The sequence below is a fragment of the Lissotriton vulgaris genome, chromosome 10 (genome assembly GCF_964263255.1).
Source record: "Lissotriton vulgaris chromosome 10, aLisVul1.2, whole genome shotgun sequence".
Classification (NCBI taxonomy): domain Eukaryota; kingdom Metazoa; phylum Chordata; class Amphibia; order Caudata; family Salamandridae; genus Lissotriton; species Lissotriton vulgaris.
This window is the reverse complement of record NC_141698.1, coordinates 1,011,594,145-1,011,613,902: the sequence shown is the minus strand read 5'-3', so window position 1 is coordinate 1,011,613,902 and position 19,758 is coordinate 1,011,594,145. Positions and strand designations below refer to the sequence as shown.

General features: G+C 43.4%; 1 protein-coding gene across 3 annotated transcripts in view; it reads right to left on the bottom strand.

Annotated features, from left to right (window-relative positions):
* Positions 1 to 19,758, bottom strand: part of TOPBP1 (DNA topoisomerase II binding protein 1) — a 289,247-nt gene that overhangs the window by 191,291 nt on the left and 78,198 nt on the right. For all 3 annotated transcript variants that reach the window (XM_086942059.1, XM_086942060.1, XM_086942061.1), the window contains 3 exons: positions 12,716 to 13,035; positions 6,465 to 6,637; positions 4,166 to 4,377 (listed from right to left, as the gene is read on the bottom strand). In XM_086942059.1, the coding sequence (XP_086798185.1) occupies positions 4,166 to 4,377; positions 6,465 to 6,637; positions 12,716 to 13,035 (705 nt within the window). The remainder of the gene's footprint in view (positions 1 to 4,165; positions 4,378 to 6,464; positions 6,638 to 12,715; positions 13,036 to 19,758) is intronic.

Sequence of the window (19,758 nt, the reverse complement as noted above, 5' to 3'; positions counted from 1 at the left end):
GTTACAATCAATTAAACACCTAGTGCAAATAAGGCGATTACCCTTATTTGGGCATTTCACCATATCCGTTAGACATCCTTAACGATCACACCAATGAGGAGGACAGGGTATAAATACCACACGATAGACTCCCACAATCATTCCAGCGGAGCAGCGTGTGGGGCAGTACGGAGGACAATTCGTCCCGAGTTTATTGCACAAAATAGCAATCAACCCCCAGACGTTCTAGAGTGCTCATGAAGCAAGCAAGCTATTTCCAATGAGTATGACCAATACTTCTTCTTTTACAAACAATATGTGTGTTTTCTATGTTGTATGTCGTGTCTGTTATCTTCTTCCACAGGGCCAAATTCGGCAAATGGTCTGTTCCAGGTGACTACATCTGTTTGAGCCACCCTATAATTAGGGTAACCATCTCCATTTTCTTTTTCCTTTTTTCAGGTCATGCAAATGCATGTATCCTGAGCCAAAAAACCGCTGTAGGCACACTATAGCCTATAAATTTTGAAATACACTTAAAAACAATTTTCACTTTTTGTTATTAACAAATAAAATAAATTAGAGAAATGTGAGTAAGGTGGGGAAGTTGTGTCCCCGTCCTGAAGAAGGAGCACATGCTCCGAAACATGTCGACGCACACCTGAGGCACTGTCCATAAACACGACAGACAACCTCGCACTTCACTTCTTTTAGTAGTACCAGCCCGGGGTTGTGAATAAAAAAAATTCCAATACACCCACGAGCCACTCATTTAAAATTATCCCTTTCACCTACACCACACGCACCACACATAGTCATTACTATCAGTGCTCCCGCGTAGTCGTAGGTCGCAGCACGCCGCATCCCGTTAGAGGGGTGCGAAGACCCCTATGATGAAGCATGACACCAAGGGGCCTTTTGGTGTGTGAGGGGTATTTAAAAAAACACTGAGTGTTCCCACACCCTGTTGGGCAACACCCCTCCAAGTTACACCAGAGTATGGTCAGGTTTGATGGAAAAGCAGTTGGCAAAATAAATGAGACCCTGGTGCTCTATTGGACCTCTCAGGGTCTCAAGTTTTGTGAGATCCAAGTATAGCGTGCACTTCACAAAAACAGTCAAAGCACCTAGGAAAGAGCTCACCCACTCTCCTAAATCATGGAGCTACCACCAGCATGCTGGATGCAGACCGTAAACTTTTAAGAGGTATATTCCTCAATCTAGTCTGGATCAAACCACCTCTTTAGTGTTCTCTGCAGGCCTCTGCTCCATAACTAGAGACCACCTTTTCAGCAACTTGGGGAAAACTATAATTCGCCTTCATCAAGCAATGAGGCATAGCTGATTACCTTCCCCCACTCCCAAATCTACTTAAAGTGTCAGGTCATCGCTGTGGGTAGCACCAGAAATGACCTTGAATTAACCAGATTCTGGTTCCAGTGCGGCCCTTCTAGTGATTGGTGAGATGCATGTACAAACTACACCGCACTTTTGCACCTTTTACTCCTTTGTTACAGCATTAAAAAGAGGTTTTCATAAACCTCCACTGATTCATCACCGATATGTTTGTAATGCTCGTCACTGGCAGAAATGAAATAAGAATTTATTCCAAGACTATCGAGGATTTCCAGTGATAGTTCTTTATTATTCATATTTTATTGGGTGAATAACAAGTTGCACTGAGGGTTTACCAAGCAGTATTGATTCAAATTCACTGGTTAGATCTTCACTTAAGATCGCGTCTAGCTTTTACACATGGACCCTTAATTGTAATCAAAGCTGGTTACAGCATGCCGTCAGTATCAGCACCCTAAATCTTGTCCTTTTTGGGAATGCAACTTTAATGACAGTGGGATTCTGGCCGTTGGTCAGCATATGGCCTTAAATAAATGCAAGAGAAACTGCAGTGATTCCTAGTGCATTTGTCTTATTTGCTACATCACAGGCAGCTAATGCGTCCCCCTACAGGAGGATGAACCTGCCCCCGGACTTTGGATCTTCAAGTCCCCAGGCAGCCCCACCGACAGCTAAGGGACACACACACCAGCAAGGAGTCTATAGTTGGTTACGGTGTTTGGGGCGAAACGCAAAGGAGTGCAGGGGAGGCGCAGGTGAGTGACGTCCAGCTGTGACGTGTATTGTATTAACCATAAGTGCAATGCCCTAAACTGATGCCGCACTGCGATCTTGTTTATGAGACAAATAGGTAAAGATCCTGGGGTACAAAAGCATATACAGAACTTAGATAATTTACAGCACTAACATAACAGGACAGGTATGCCTTGGCTATGTGCACGATGAGTGGAGGCACAACAATGTAATTTTGCATGTTAAGTCCTAACATAATCCACCTCACTGTGGTCACTCCAAAACCAGGCAATTACAACTCTAAAATCGGGTGCATCACCAAGTACATATACAAGACAGATGAACATTAGTCCGTCCTAGAAAGGTACGCTTAGTACGCCCCTCGAGACCACAAACCCATCTGCAAAACTATGCAGGGGACATTCCCGTCCTAACAGTAAGACAGACACAAGATCGATGCACACTAAGATCGTGCACCCGACAACATTGGTTAGAGACATCAGCTCAAGCTAAAGAACCTGGCTGCAGACTTTGGATGAGCATGCAATCTTCAGGTCACAAGTCATTCTGAAGTGGACACAATGCCTCTGTGTTTCGCATTGCACCTCACCTACCTTCTGCTGTGTAGAGGTGGTGAGCCAACAAATTACCAGTGAGAGCCGAGCCAAGAGTCCGCTCTGTCTCTGAGAGCACATACACTAGCAGAGCCTTAAAAATATTTGTCATATATATCATGCATCAAAGATCATGTCAGAATATGGTATCTTAAAAAAAAAGTAAAGTGAATTTTTTAGTACACCGAAGCATTTCATCTTAGCACATCAGATTAAATCACTGCATTGAGAGCATAAATTAAAAGCAGGTTTTTAAACATGAACTGGAAAACAGTCCTGCCTCTTACCTGCTGATAATACTATTAGTGAACTAGGTTGCGAGTTAGGGATTATGTGTGCCCTATAGGCGGGTTAGATTCTTATAGTACATGGAGCAAAAGTTCAGTCTATGAAATCAAACAAAATAGTTTTTTGTATAGCACACATGCTGAACATGCATATATAAAGGTGCTCTCATATGTGATAATGAAGAAAAAGGAGAAGCAGTAAAATAAAATATCTGAATAGGATCAGACAATTTGAGAGCAGTCCATGAGTCAAAAGCACTATAGTAAAGTCAAGTAGATTCTTGAATTCCCTAGACATTCGGGTATGGTAACATTTTTATGATTTTTCGAGGCCTGCAGAACCATCTTGCAGGTTCATTTTCTAATTGCAATCACCTGACCACGTGCTAAGAGAGCCAATCGCAGAGACTTCGGCACCTCATCCTCTCTATTAAGGGCACTCACGCAACCCATAGTCAATTATAGTCACTGCACCAACCACGTGCTACTTACTGAAGCCAAAACAACAACAAACAAAGTGGTCTTAGAGGAGCTTATTCTTGAAACAAAGGTCACTGAAACAGGAGTGTCCATGGGTATTATTCCATTAACCATGCACAAGGCTGAGGTTAGCATAAACTCATTTAAAGTTCTTTCTCACATAATTGGTCTAGGCTTGTGGACACTGAACTAAGGGTTCACCCACTCTGTATCCTCAACATTAACCTTAAACTTGAAGCCAGGCACGTATTCCCCCTATTCACACAAAAGTCCTTGAAAAGGGTCACAATATCACTAATGACTTGTGATAAACTAGTCTGTTAGAATTTGTGTTATGAATGATCATTGCTGGTGAGAAAACATTTAGAGTGTATTTTACACACAGCAGTTTCTTGCTTACAGTCCTATTCTTGGAGCACATAAAATTAATACAAGGATTTGTTTTATTACAGTCTAGAATTTCTCTCTTATGAGTGGAGGCACTTTCCAGGTCTCCCTTCCTAATGCAACTCACAATAGACAACCATTCCTGAGCCCCCATTTGTTTGGATATTACTTAAAGCCTGCTTATGTTTTACATGTGTTTTTTAGAAAGTTTGTGAAAAATGTTGAAATGAGTTAAAACATCTTATGTTCATTTGCATGTAGGCCTTCACTAGAACAGTAATCTAAGCTTTTATTAGGGTTGTAAATGCATAATTAGAACAGGTAAGATACCTTTAGCTTCTGCATTTTCCACAAGAAAATTGCTTTCTTCAGCTTTCTTTCCAGTTCTGGCACACTCTAGAATCCAATCAATAGTTACAGCTGGCAGGTTCCAATTTTTGGCTGCAACATATTTGGAGCCATTTGGTTCCTTCAAGACCAGATGGGTGCTGGCATACATCAATTTCTTTGGATTGTCTTTGCGCACAAAATATTCTTGTACTCTGCAAGATTAAAAAATAAAAAACTTAACATTTGGTGCAACGATGGCAAGGGCAGACAGTAAAATGATTTTTTAGCATAAGACATCTTACAAGTCTTTTTTTATTTTGCTATTTCAATCATTAGATTATAGTGGTCGAAATGCACCCCAGGGGAAAACAATGAAAATAGGAGTTAAAAAAAAACGAATTTCAGATAGTTTAAAAGAAACTTTAAATACATGATGGCAATGTTACGATGAAATAGACTTCCTAGGACACTTTCCTGCATACGTACTGGTAATCATTATATTGAGCCTTGCTTTTCTTCATCCCAGTCATAATACCATAAGTGTGAGGGTGGCGTACCCTTTGGCCTCAACTTAAAGAATACACTGGATGCAAACGAAAGCCAACAAGGTAGCACTTCAGCGCGCTCCTTGTGTGTGACTACTTTAGGGATGGCACCAATTTGTGCTTTATAGGAAAGTGTAAGTTTAGAATCCCATCCCCCGATGGCTTTGGGGTGCACCTACACGCAAATCACAGAAGAGACCTCATGCAACAGGCCAAGGCACCAGAGAGTGTACTTGTGTGGGCCTGTTACCAACTCTTGCTGCAAGGCTTGAACTTGGACGGCTCCGAACATTCAACAAAACAAAACTCTTGTTGAAAAAAAAGGGCTAAGAAACCTCAGTAGGCTTTAGATCAAAAGGAAATTACATCACCTGCTCCAGTGGCACCTTTTAGGTGTTCCTTGATGTCACTTCTGGTGATATCATAAGACCCCAAAGAGGACAATGTACAGCACTACCTGGTATTGGTGGTATATTATTGTAGGAAACATTTTCCTGATCCAGACTAGCACTCAGTAAGGAGGTTCATATAAAAACAGGCAAGACATAACATTTATAATAAACAAAGTTACACAGGCATTTATAAAAAATGGTCAGTTTTAAATTATTTCTTTAAGGTGGTCATTCTCTTCCCGCCTTGCAAAAAAAGACCTTTCATTACACAGTTGAATTTGTTCGCTACAAACTAAGCATCGTTTTTCAAAATTTCTTTGTTCTGTAAGCTGAATCGTTTCTGTGAACTGGAGATTGTGTGAGCAGAATAAAATGAGGAGCATGTAAATTTAAGTCTACAGAAGCAAGACTCCTATGGAATTACCCTCTGTATGTAATTCTGTTTATTATAGGAAGTATTTGAATATTCAGTAAGGCAGCCGAGGTGTGATATTTTCAAGAAATTAGATTGGCCTCCTCTACTTTAGAGATTCAAATAGTTTTAACCCCTTGCATGCTGATGGCAGCCCCCAGCCATCATGCACTACAGTGCTCGTGTGCTGATGACGGCTGGGGGCCGTCATGAACCCACCCACTCAATAAAAGTGCCGCACAGGCGCAGAATCGCGGTAACATGCAAGGGGTTAAGTTAAATACATTTACATAATCTACTCCAGTAACAACAACTGACTGAAATGTTGTTTTATGTTTGGTGGAAGAAGGACTTAAGTTACCTAATTAGTTTTAGCAGACATACTCTTTACTGATGATTTGGATTAGTACAGGAATGTATTCTTGACCCTCCTTAATTAACTTCACCTTTTATTGCTTTTAACTGCACCAATTGGCAGTATACGTTTTCCAGAAGTGGAAGAAAATATATATATTGCTATTTTGTTAACCTAGCATTGGATAAAAATGTAGATTAAAAAAACAAATAGAGTGAAGACTTGTAGCTCAATTCCACACTCAAGTTTGTACAAAGAGGCAAAGATCAGACGAATCAGTCATAACTTTGAGAAAAGGACTTGGACATTTGCAAGTAGGTCGGCTACATATGGTTCTTAATATGTCTCATGGTACAGTCAAAAAAGGTTACTCAGCAACTTTGCCTTTAGCAGGTAACTTCCTACAAACAACAGAGGTGTACACTTCGAATATTGTTTTCTTTTTAAAAGAAACAGAAATGCATAATGATAATTCACAATATTTATGTTCCTTTTTTGCATTTTATGACTAAACGCTTTATGAACAAAAACATTTTAGTCAGAGGTTAGTGTCCAGTGGTATCAGGTAAGCATAGCAAACATGCATATTACAAACCTTGCTCCAAGTAACGCAGCCAAATGTAGTATAGCATCTCGTTCTGCACCAGCAAATTGGCTCACTGAAAGTACACATTCTTCAAGTGGAGTGCAGCCTTCAGCCATGGTTACTGGTGTGAAAAGAGGATGGGACCGGGGATCTAAAAGAGTTTCCTGTTCATCACACATACCCTGGAAATAAAGGCCATTTATAAACCATTAAAACAAAATAGGAAAAAAGAAAAATGTAATAATAAAATGTATTTCCTGACATGGTCTGTCTCCTGCTAAAATTACCTGATAAAGACTTTCACAAAGGTTTTACCAATAGACAAACATGCAGTAAATAAATAAAAGAAAACAACGTCATTACTTTTCAACTCAATCAAAACCCATATGAATGGCTACATTAATCTTGTATTAGTATCTGGGTATGTCCTCTGCAGGGGGTCGAAGGGGAACAAGAGAGGGATTCATTCTTCCACCCAAAAAGGATTACTTGTTGTACCACAACACATATGTTCATCTTAATTAATTGAGCATACCAAGTAAAGGCACTTGCAGTTGTAGTGATTTTGATACTTGAGATATCCAGTGGATGGCATGCAAATTGTGCCCAAAGAAATATGTTCATAAGTACATGCAGGGTCAGATCATTGGGAGGACAGAATATCGCTATACGCTGGTGATGTCCTCCTATATATGGCCGACCCCAAGCGCTCCCTAGCAAGAGTGATAAACATCATTGACAACTGTAGCCATTTCTCCGGATACAAGATAAACTGAGCGAAATCACTGATCATGCCAGTCTTGCCTAAAAACTGTGAGATGCGGATGACCACAAAGGGTTTCACATATCTGGGGAGATCCCACTCTCTTCTATGAGAAGAACCTCCTTCCCCCATTGGAAAGGCTGAAGACTGACATTCAGTTCTGAAGGTCACTGACATTGTCACTGAACTCAGGAGAGCTGCACTCTTCAAGATAATGGCATTACCCCGCTTTTTATATACCCTGTACAACACACCATTCCCCGTTCCCTCACAATATTTTAAAACAAATTCCACACTGCGAATACTCCTATGGAATAGGGGAGCAGCAAGAATCACACTTAATAAGCTAACACAAGGGTGGTACGATAGAAACATTGCGTACCCAAAGGGGATGATGGACGGAGCGCTTGAGCAAATCAAAAACTCACCTATCATCATTCTTTAGCTCACGCCACCACCTCCACCAATAGGGGATGTCCCAAAAAAATGGGTAAAACTCTGGGGCAAATAAAACAACTATTGCAGGGGGCTGTGTATCTCCCCTATGTTTACTAGCTGGCCCCCAACCCCCTTCCTGTTTCTGTGTCCTCTCCGACCCAGACATCTCGGGTGTGCAGTTCTGGAATGAATGATGGAGGGCTGTGAAAACTGAGTCGAATACTATTTGGCGGTATTACAGTGTTGCTAATGTGGTATTTTTTATGTTATTTTATGGTGTATTGAATTGGACTAAAGAAATGTAATAAAAAAAATGCAGGACTATCTTATGTGCCCTGTTTCAAGTGTATGTTTATCCGAGTGAAACCAGAAGGCATCTATCTCACTCTTCAAAAACAGTATCTTGCTGCATGATTATGTCAAGATAGTGTGCATTAGTCTATTCTGCTAGAAAGGTATGCTTAGAACACCCCTTGAGACCACAAACCTATCTTTAATACTATGCAACGAACATTCCAGTACCAACTGTAGGAAAAAAAAATCAATATGCGATTGCAATGCAACTAGCTGTCGAAGACTAGACTGCCCATACACAACTTATAGCGGAGTATTAGATACAAGCTTGCTCACCTCATTAAGGTAATAGCTGAAAGCCACCTTTAAGTCAGTGGCACAGAGAGCTCACTCCTACGTTTGTTAGTTGTTAAAAACTCATGACCTCCCAAAGGTTTGCAGAAAAGGACATCCTTGATTGTGTTTTGACAGTACAACTAGATTACAATGAGGTGCATGCTTACAGAACAACAGATTTTGCAAGCACAACACTTGTGGTAAAATCTCATGGCTAAAGCTATTTATAGAATTTACAGTCCACCATAAACACACCCTGCCCCATTCCTGGAATTAAGTAATGTTACTAAACACTGTCAGTAAACCAGCGCATCTTTTGCCATCCAAGCGTCATCCCCTCAGAAGCTTCTACGTCAGCCTGAGTGATGCTAGGTGGAGAATTAGGCCCCTGAATTTGTAGACAGGATACTAGGTTCTGTCTGCAAAGAGTGATGTCTCTCGATTTACAGATATGTAGGTACTATATACCATGTTTACACATTCAGACTGAGGTCTATTAAGATCATCTGGTAAAGACTTATAGTTAGCTTCCCAACTAGTAAGTGGACGAGAGATGAGGAAGGCTCTTCCCCCAATAAACGAGAAATGCTTCCACTGTCACCTACCTCGATATCTACAAGCGAAGAAGAAAACTAGTATATAACTGGCATATCTAAGAGACAGAAAAGATGGTCTATGGTATTTAGGTTCAAATTGAGTGATTCTCCTTCTTAGGACATGTTCACTCATTATTTCTTCCCAGTAGGTGCTGAGCGGTCAGCGAGATCGGAGATCTGTAAGCTTATGTTTTGGCACACCTTCAAAGGGTTACGTGAGTACCACCCTGACTGAGTTAGCAGTGGGGTAACATTAGCCCCCGCAGCCCCTGTTTTGCAGGGGGGGGCTCAAGCTCCAGGGGACACCCTCCAGCACAGGCAGCAGGGCCCCTGGTCTGAGGGCTCCTGACTGTGTCCAGAGGTGGAGGACCTCTAGGTACTTTGCAGGCCACCCCCCCCCCCTCAATTTTGTTACGCCACTGTGAGACCGATGACATGGTCGCTTTCCTTCACTAAAACAAATATTCCCATCATCTGAGGGATGTCTTCCAAAGATTCTGAAAAATCCTCAACATACAGATATTATTGCACGCCAACACCTAGTCAATTTCTCTAAAGCTGGCCCATGTGTATGTTCTAACATTTCAATGGATGAATCTTTAAGAAACCCTGACCTATAGCTGAGGTGTACGGAAGGACCTATGTCTTGTGTAGTTGGGAGCGCCAGAGCCACAAAACAAGGGCTGGTTTCCTTCAGTCCATAACATACATGCTTCTGTGGATGTTGTTATGGGTTTGTTTCCACTGAAAATATAGTTGCCCCTGCAAACTCACTTTCACGCCCTAGATAATGTGATTATGATGATTCATCCTGACATGATGCCCATGAGGGAAAAGTACTTGTTTGCTGTCACTGTGCTTAGTATACAAATCTCCATAGACAACTGGATAAGTGCTGTCTGTACATGGTTTTCTATCAGTATTATTAGGCAGGACAGTAAGTCAAGATTTCTGGAAGATTCTGCTATTACTCTACGAGGAGAAAAATCTGAAAATTCCCTGACAGTCTCAGAACCTGGAGCAGACAGGCAAGCTTAAGTTTGTTTTCGTGAAACCCTCAAGCAAATGAGCTTCTCTGGATGCCAGAGACTTTGTAAATAAGATGTGAAATGACCCGAGGCAAATGGAAATAGACGGGTAACAGTAATATCTAGGTTCTGAGTGTGGCTTTGTGCTTGTTGTGGGACCCATTTGGCGGTAGACTGCAAGCGGCTAGCTTGGTTGGACACATTTTTGTTTTCCACCAATGCCCAAATTCACTAAAATGACCTTGAGGCCGGTCCTTTATATTTAGTCAACTTTAAATACTAAAGCAAGATGTGCACAATGCTGTTGTAAGATTCTCTGTCCTCCAAGAATAACATGGGAGTTAGGAAGGATCCTGGTTATAACAGCATGCTCCTGGCCATTCACCCATGTGGGTTACTAAGAATGTTTCCCTAGAATTGTCTTAAAGGTCCAGTTTGGGGAAACTTGTTCGGGAGTCCTAGGGTAATCAGTGGTTAATGGGCACAAAAACGGATAATAAGGAAGGTTTATCTCATGGTTTGCAGTACCTACTGTACAGTTGGAGCAAAAACTGATTCCCAATTCTTGATCCTCAGGAAAGCTACACTGTGCAGTATAAGGCTTACTTAGAAAGGCAGGGCGGAGAAGAGACTCTGTGCTTTTACTTGAATATACCTTTATTCACAGCATAAAAGAAGCTACTAAACACATAAAATGCAAAGGGCAAATGTACTGAAAACATATTAAGCACAGTTACTCTTTAAGAGTCAATAGCACTTTGGAATTACTACCAGGTTCATGCAGGTAATATCACAATACTAGTGAGAAACACAATTAGGTGGCACTGAGAATGTTGGGGTGTATAATCTCCTTTCATTCTACACACACACCCCCCCTCCGATCCCCCGGCCACACATTAATCAGGCGAGAAGGTTATGAATGTCCTCTAGTTTTTTTTTTTATAGCTGCCCTGGTGTCAGTGTAAGTTGCTTGTAGACAACAAAAATTTGTTTGCACACTACTTTAAAAACGTTGGTGTAAGCTCCAAACCAGGAGGGGATGGGCTACGTGAACACTGGTGGACAGAAACTGCATTTGCTCACATACATCTGTTGAGGAAAAGGGTCCTTCTTAGCTGGGTCTTACTTGCATCCAAACTCATACCCACCTCAGAAAGTGAAAAGCCCTTCCGGTATTGCAATTGTGATGTTGAAGCTAGAACTGGTGTAGTGTGGTCATGGTTTTCTACTAGCACCTCCCCAAAAAAGGCACGTCTCTGTCAGATGGCCAAGCCACTGAATGCTGTTAAAATGTTAAGTTGCACAGGCATTACTGTCCGGCAGGCTCACTCCACCCTTCATCATTCACAGAGGAGATTCAAAATGTATTCCTGGACTGCAACAGTCAATTCTATAGCTTCACGCGTATCCTACTGCATATAAATAAGGTATACATGTATGCAACATCTAAGTCCTGCATGGGTGGACTGAGGAGCTAGTTGAATAGGACTGGCAGTCAGTTTTAAAGGCCACTACTGGACACGCAACACTAAAAAGTCCTATACACAGGTAGGATCCATCAATGTCGGTTTTGGAGCCCAGAGAGTGGACTGTAGTCAAGCCCAAGAAAAGTAGGGTGCACACTGTGTGCCCATACAGACCACAACCCCCCCAACTCTGAGTCAAATTATGTGTCACACTTGGCCCTTATATTACACACATTAACTGAGGACAAAAATCAAATATAACCAGAATTGCTACATGGGGAACTCAGGACAAGGTTGAACACTCTCCCAAACCGTGCAGAAGTTATCCCAACCGATGCCCTCCACTCTATCTGAATATAATGGACTTAATTTGTGCCTAGAAAAGCCCGGTCATCAAATTGGGAAAGTCAGCAGGAATGAAATGAATTATTTTGTGCGAATGCTATACCGTCATGTTGGAATGGGATATACTGCTGTTGGCTTATCACCCACTTTATTTATTTTTAAAATTTATTTTATAAAACTTGTTGAGCGCACGAATACCCGAAGGTGTCTCGGCGCTTGACAGAGAATCACAATATAGCTGGTAATTTATAAGTAACTAGCGAGTCTATTGATTGAATAACCACGTTTTTAACTGTTTTCGAAAAAGAGTTAAAGTTGGAATACTTTTAAGGTGATTAGGAAGCGTGTTCCACAACTTGGAAGTGGCAATCGAAAACGATCTGTCCCCCCCACTACCAGATAAAGGATCATAAAAATGATTCAGAGAAGTTAGGTGAGGATGCTTGAAGTGTACTCTGATGCAGACAGCTCTTTGTGGATGACTGCAGCAGATTCCAAACTCTTGATGTCATGCATTGTCTGTAAAGGTAGGCCAACACAGTTGTGTCGTCAGGAGTAGAATATGCCTATAGTCTCATTTTAGGTATCCAAAACATGTTTAAAAATGCGGGAGGGATTACGATTTAAAAATATAAGACCAAAATTTAGAAGCACATTTTCTTGAGCAAAGCTTCAAATGTTTTCGTACAGTGAACACTTCAGTAAGGCACACATTTTTTTCCCCTAGATATTTTTAGTACGTACTGAACTATTCCAGGACACAGTGCTTTCAAATTTCCCATTTTAAATCCTCACTAAATCTTTTTTTTAAAAAACACACACACACACAACTTGAAACATACATGATCCCACAAACCTTGCTCTCACCAGGAATCTTCCTACCAAACAGGGACAATAATTCTGGTCTGAGCAATATATAATTTAAGTAAGAAACCTTAAAATGCATTTGACTGCACCATTCTAATAGTTCAATGGGATGCCAATGAATCCTTACCAGCCATGCATTAGTTACAACCTCTCCAACCGTTGACTCCACATCACAACCCAGTAAAGGAACCACAGCATAATCAGCAATGCCCCGGATATGAGGAGACTGAACTTTCCCAGCGTGCTTTGTGATAAGCTCTGTAATGATGGCCTGGTCTTTCTCAGCAAATCCCAGTACCAGAAACTTCCGTCTGCTGAATAAACCTTCTTCAATCATGGTGGAAGAGTCAGCAAGGCCACTCTGGCTGTTGAACAAACGGTGTTCATCTTGTGTGGACACTTGAGTAGACACATTGAAGTTATTTGTTTCCTGGGTACCTGGATCAACTGAAAAAAAATCAAATTGAGGCTAGTTCATAAATTATTTCATACCAGTGAGCAAATATAGTTTACCAATGATCAACAACCAAGAAACAAATTCTACTAAATGCATTGTCCTCTAAAAATCAGGCAATGTACAAGAACTTTAATTTAACCAAATGATATTGTTACAATCTATACATAATGTTTTCAAATGCAGGTGTTGAAGACATTTGTGAACAAGGAATAAAGTTAACCGTTGCTGTTTACTACCAAATATCAACTATACAGGAATTTAGAAAATAAGGCCAAGGTAGTGCAAGGAGAATATGATTGAGATGGGAACTGGCCCAGATATATGGTCTGTTATTGCAACAAAGCTAGGACTTAATGGGATGAAGCTCGGCCTCTCTAATGCAAGTCTATGGGACACAGTGGTAAGCTGGGCTACAGAGTCCTTCGGATGGACAGTACTAAATATTAATATGTTCCTCCATGTGTATTCAACACAGTGTACACATCACAGAGGATAACTGTACTGCCAAAGGTGAGAGTTAGAAAGGATAGTGACCAGCCCCTGCTTGGCACAAACGTGATCATAAATAACAAAGACAAGTGTGCATTCCAGTTAAGTACCGGAAGTCAAGGAACTATGGGGCTAGTACCAGGGCGACCCACTGTACAGTGAGCCATTGGAGCGTGTGTCAGGACTTACTCACAAATAACGAAGGAAAGGAGCAGAGCACTGGTAATTGAAGCACGGCCATGTTATAGCATATACTTCCTGTGCCGATGGTGTTGGGTCAATTTTTGGCAGATGGGGCAAGAGAAGCTAGTAGTGCTACCACTTCCGGGTCTCCATAAGAAGCAACCGCCTGAGAGAAATGTTACCCAACAACATCACCTGTGAAGCTCTGTGGTTGGAGCACTTCTCTTCCGTGGTTGTATTTTTCTGGTAATCGTCTGAAGACAGACAAGCTACCCTGAAGATCTATGGCTCGACTTCGTTATTCCTTTGCTCCAGCGGTCTGCTGCTGGGATTCTTTCATGCAACAGGGATGTATCTTGGTAGCCATGAAGATCCTCTGCGACATAAACTGACGAAGTAGATATGTGACTTTTCCCTCCCTCTCATTTTCTGGCTATACTATAGTCCATTTGATACTAAACACAGTTTACCTGTGCTGTTAATTGTGTATTCAGTATTACTAACCTCTGAAGCTGTATTTTCCCTAAGAAGAAGCCGGTTTACCACTATCCTGCTCTTCACCAATGAGATCCACTAAAAATCTGTTGTCACGTTTTCCGAGAGCTTCTGTGCACAGGTCTTGCAAGGATTGCCTTCAGAATACAAAACGTGCTGCTTACACTCCTGGCAGAGCGATCAATTGGAGACCGTTGAATCGCAAGGGGACATCACCTGGAGGATGGCTTGAGCATGCCCTTTTTTGGGCATCCTTTTTTTTATATTTCTTTTTATTAAACAATTTCGACTGAATCACATCAATTGATTACAAGCACGCGACTTCAGCATCCCTCGGTAATATCTTATATATTTGAAAATATGTTACAATCATCATATCTATTTGATTAAGGGGTGTCAAGAGTCTCATCATCAATTTGCTGACAAGGCGGGGGACAGATATCTCCTCTGTATTGGTTCCAGGCCCCCCCATACCATGCTCCACTTCCCAGGGCATCCTCTAGCTATAAAAACGGACGTTTCCCTATACATGCACCAGTCTAGATCCTCCTTCCACCTCCCCAATAGGGGTGGCTGACACGCGCCCCACAGCTGTGCGATGTTCCTTTTTGCTACCGTTGCCCACCTCTTAGTGTACATGTTGAGATCTGTAGGCTCCCAGACATTTAGTAAGCATTTCCACGGCTCTGGCTGCATGTCAACCCCTAGTACTGCCCGCATTGTGTGGTAGGATGTCCCTCCAATACGCTTCTATCCGTTGACAGTTCCACAGTATGTGGATGAATGTTCCTAATTCTCCACACACCGTTCTACACTTTCCGCTTTCTGCCCGTGCCATACGAAACAAGCCGGGTCCCGTCACATAAGTCCTATGCAGTATTTGAAGCTGCACTAATCTCAGTCTGGCCTGGATTGCCACCACCCGTGAGGAAGAAACCGCCTATTGCAAGTCCTCATCGTCTAGTTCTCGGCCTTCACTGTTCCACTTTCCCTTATAGGTCTGTAGTGGGTCGTCCATATTATTAATTAATTTCCTATAAATGAGGGAAATGGTCTTCGCTGGGATGTGTCTGTCCAGCACTCTATCCTCCAGGGGGGAGGCCTCCGGGAGCGTCGTGTTGCTAGGGATCTGAGTGAGTACGGCAAGGCGGATTTGGAGCTAACGGTAGCACTCAGTATCCATCAAGCTGTGTTGTGTTTTAAGTGATGCAAATGGCAGAACCGTGTCCTCCCCCCCCCCAAAATATCCTTGATTTGTGAGATCCCTATAAGATCCCACTTATCAAAACCCTTGGATTTCCAGAGGCTCCCCAGTTTCTCCAAGTTCCACATCGGTGTGGACAGCATAAGTTTACAATCCCATTTCAGGTGTTTATTGACAGTATGCCATGTCTGGACGTCGTGTGCTGTAGGTCCAGGCATGGGGTTTGGCGTACAAAGCCCTGGCATAGTCTCCCCCAGGAGCAGCCACTTATCCATGGCATATCCGGGTTGATCAGGGCTGCCATATATCCTGTGGTTGTTAGTTGCTAGCTGGGATGCCCAATAATAATTTTTTAGGTCGGGAAGGCTGATACCTCCATCGTACCAGTTGAGAGTCAGCTTTGAAAATGCTATGCGGGGTCTGCCATCCCAGAGAAGTTTCCTTTGGAGACTCTCTATTTCCTTGAAGTAAGACGTTGGGACCAAGTCCATTGTATTTTGGAGAGCATGCAAGAAACGAGGAAGGGCCATCATCTTAAAGAGGATCGCCCTTCCCAACATGGAAAGAGGAAGGGATCTCCAGTGTGTAACATCGCTTTTAAGTCTCTGCATGGGCTGGTCCAGATAAAGCCTAGTCTCGAATCCAGCGTCACAGAGATTCCGAGATATCGGAAACCTTCCGGCGCAATCTGTATTGGGCAACTCAGCGGTATTACAGGCGGGTCACTCTGAAGGACATAGACTACCGACTTGGACCAGTTGACAGTGAAACCAGAATATCTTCTGAATATAGCTAGCACATCTAAGAGGCAGATCAAGGATGTTCTTCGAGCAGTGATGTAAAGAAGGATATCGTCTGCATATAGGGATATTTTGTCCTCCCAGTCCTAGGTCCACCTCATTCCTCGGATAGATCTGTCTTGTCTGATCCAGGCCGCCAGCGGCTCCAGTGCTAACGCAAAGAGAAGCGGAGACAGGGGGTAACCCTGACAAGTGCCCCTGCTCAGCCTGAAGTCCGCGGACTTTCAGTAGTTCACCACCACTCGGGCCATCGGGTCGGAGTATAAGACGGATCCAACCCAGAGCATGCCCTTTTTAAAGTGCATGCTTGATCTGAGTTTTTAACATCTAGCACCTCCTACAGTAAGTGTTGTCTCCTCATCTTGCTGATCCCGGAGAGTTTTATAACTAAAAGAAGTAAACTGATTGGTGTCCAGTAGTATTAGTGGCCCCGAAACACCGGAGGTAAATTACAATACCCACAACGGATAACACCCAGTAAAAACTGGCTGATACAGGATCCCAAGAGGTATAACTCACAGATTACATTCATCATGGTCCAGTTTTTAGCACAGGACATGCTTTTGGGTTGGGAAAGACGAGGACGTCAAAATAGAGCTGTGTTTGACCCATAATGGAGGAATAAATTGCAGTCCACCATGGTAAGAACCTCACTGGATTGACAAATTAACTTAGCCTCTGTCTCATAACAGTTTCGATTTAATAGCAAGGGTTAAGGGGCATATGCTAAGAACCTAATGATTCGCTGGGTAAGGGGATACTGACATTTCGGGAACTTGATGGGTGATACAATAAAAAATAAAAAAGGTTTCTGTGGTTGGAGTTTTTTCTACACCTCCTGAGATTAGCTATATAGTTCTGACAGACACTCTGAAGAGGTGAAGGACTGCAGGAGCCCTATTACAGAGCTCAGTCTGCCTTCAGGGGGTACCTGTAAGGGAGGACTAGCTTCTGCTGAGGTGGCAATGGGTCAGCCTGACGTAGGGACAAGAAGATGAATTTGAGACCCAATATGGACTGGTTAGGTGCTTTTCCACTGCTGTACTTTGTTTGTTGGAGTTTCTTCAAGGTTCCCAAATGCTGGATGCTAGCCTGTTGTCTTTGGTATAGAATTCTTTTTATGTATTTTAGGACTTGGAACTATTATTGTGTTATTCAATCGGCAATAATGGTTTTGAGCAAATCTCACACCCAAGTAGAAGTAGAACTGTAACCCAAATTTCTCCAGAAAGCGCAGACAGGTTTTCTACACCAGTTTGCAATTACAATTGTGGCAAGAGTTTATTTTAATTCTGCAGCTTAATATTATACCATTCAACCTACTACCATTAAGACCTTATCATCTCTCATGGAAGTTGGGCAGACTGATCAAAACTGTTTTCTCAGCCACTGTAGCTCCTCCTAGCTTTATTTCTCATTTGACAGCAGTCCTGCTTCTTGGTGGCACAGCCCATTCATCCACTGTTCACCTAGCTACACTATAACATCTTTAGAGAATAACTGATCGTAGGAAGCTGGCTCTGCATACGATGTTGTCACTATATTATTTCCCCCCCCTGCACTAGAGTCCAGGGGGAAAATAATATAGTGGTTCAACAGTTAAATATCAAACTCACACATTTAGCCTTCGCAGCCAAAAGTCAGCAAGGGCCAAGGGTCAGGTGAGTACCAAAACTGCACCACCAACGGCATAGGGGCAGCCAGGTGCAGAGGTCAAAACTGCCCAATGCTTTCCAATAGAAACAGGGGGTTCCTGGAGCCACACTGCTCGCAGGTAAGAACATTGGTTGCAGGTAGCCACGCTTTGGGGGTTAGGCTAAGCACAGGGGCCACAAAGCAGCACCAAACATACACAATCAGTGGCACAAGTGCGCCCGGGTGCAAATTCGAGGTTGGGCGCCCAATGCTTGTCAGGAGGGTTTCTCCTTTCGACAAAGAGGCTGCAGGCATGGTACTGGAGGTTGCAAGAGGAAGACCAGTAACAGCAGAGGTACGTTGGGATGTAGGGGGTCATAGAAGCACTGTTGGTTCAGCTCACCAAGGCCCAGGGGTTGCTGATGCAGAGGTGCCTTCTGACGTCAGAGTCTCCTTACCGGAGCAGGTCGCAGTCGGGGAATCCTCTGGATTCACACTGCAGGCACCGTCATGGAGGGCAGGAGAGGTCAGCCAATGCTGGACACGAGGTCATGGTCTCCGGCGAGACTTCACTGCACAGGTGAGCTACTCCGACTCGGGCCGTGGGTGATGGGTACAGACTGGGCAGGAGATGAGGATCAGACTGGATCCAGGGTCCTTGGAGCGTGTTTCTTCTTAGACATGCCCACCGTCCACAGGAGAGTAGGGTCTTTTTCGAAGGCAACAGTCCTCCCAGGGGTTTCAGAGGTGGCTGTCGCAAGATAGGTTGCAGGGTCGTCTAAGCAGGAGACAGGATGGGAGGGCTGGGGCCAAGCAGTCGTCTTCTGGCTTCTGCTGCAGGTTGTCTTCTTTCTTCTTGGATCATCGCAGATCTTACAGCCATGTCTTGGGGAACCATATAAATACTACATTTAGGAAGGCTTTTAGCGGTGTAGCAGGTAGGACCAATGGGCACCTTACCTGGGGTGACTACACCCTCTATTATGCCACCCTCCTGTGGGAGGAGGCATAGACCTGGCCCTGATTGGAGGAGTCCCCCCATCTTCAAGACGGCAGTGTCTGAAAGTTGGGCTTCAACTCGCTTCTGCCACATTAGGAGTGGGGTTGGCAGAGTTGGGCACACCTATCTTTTTGAATTTGCCAGCCGGTTTTCCCGTCCAAAGTGGGGGCGTAAACCAGGGGCTGCCATCTGCTGCAGAGGCTGGGGGCCACTTGACAAAGGGGGCAGGCCTTTGAAGTTTCCCCTCTTCGGGCACTGTCCCAGAGGAAGCATGATACTTCTGCCCAGAATGTGCATTGTTTCTAGTCCCAGAGAGTAGGGGCTCTCTACCCGGGGGTCCAGAAACATGTCTCGCGGTGGCTGGGTACCTACAGCGAGTCAGAGACCACAACAGGGTTGGTAGGAATTCAGGGGGCACCACTGAGGTGCCCTCTGGGTACATGGTACAATAAATTCCACACTGGCATTGGTGTGGATTTATTGGTACCAAACACTACTGTATTAAGGGAAGCCAATGTGGAACTCGAGTTGTCGAGTTCCCAGCCCATGTACTCTCTTATGGATTACACTGGCACTTACACTACTAGGCAATGGGGCCCAATATTGCTGGGTCAGATCTGCTCATGCAGATATGTACTCACCTGTAGTATAGTGCAACGTGCCTTAGTGCTGGGAGGCCTGTTAGGGGGTGACATACCTATGCTGTCAGGCAGTTGTAGCTGACATGGCAACCAGGCATGGTGCCATGTCACTGTCGTTTTCTCCCTCAGAGGAAGGCATGCTGCAAGGGCAGTGGCTAGTTCGAGTGAGAGGGGACCCAAGGGACCCTCTTCAGCCCAAAGGCCCTAGGTACACAGGGTACCATTTACTAGAGACTTGCACTGGGTAGAAGTACCAGTTGAAGCTT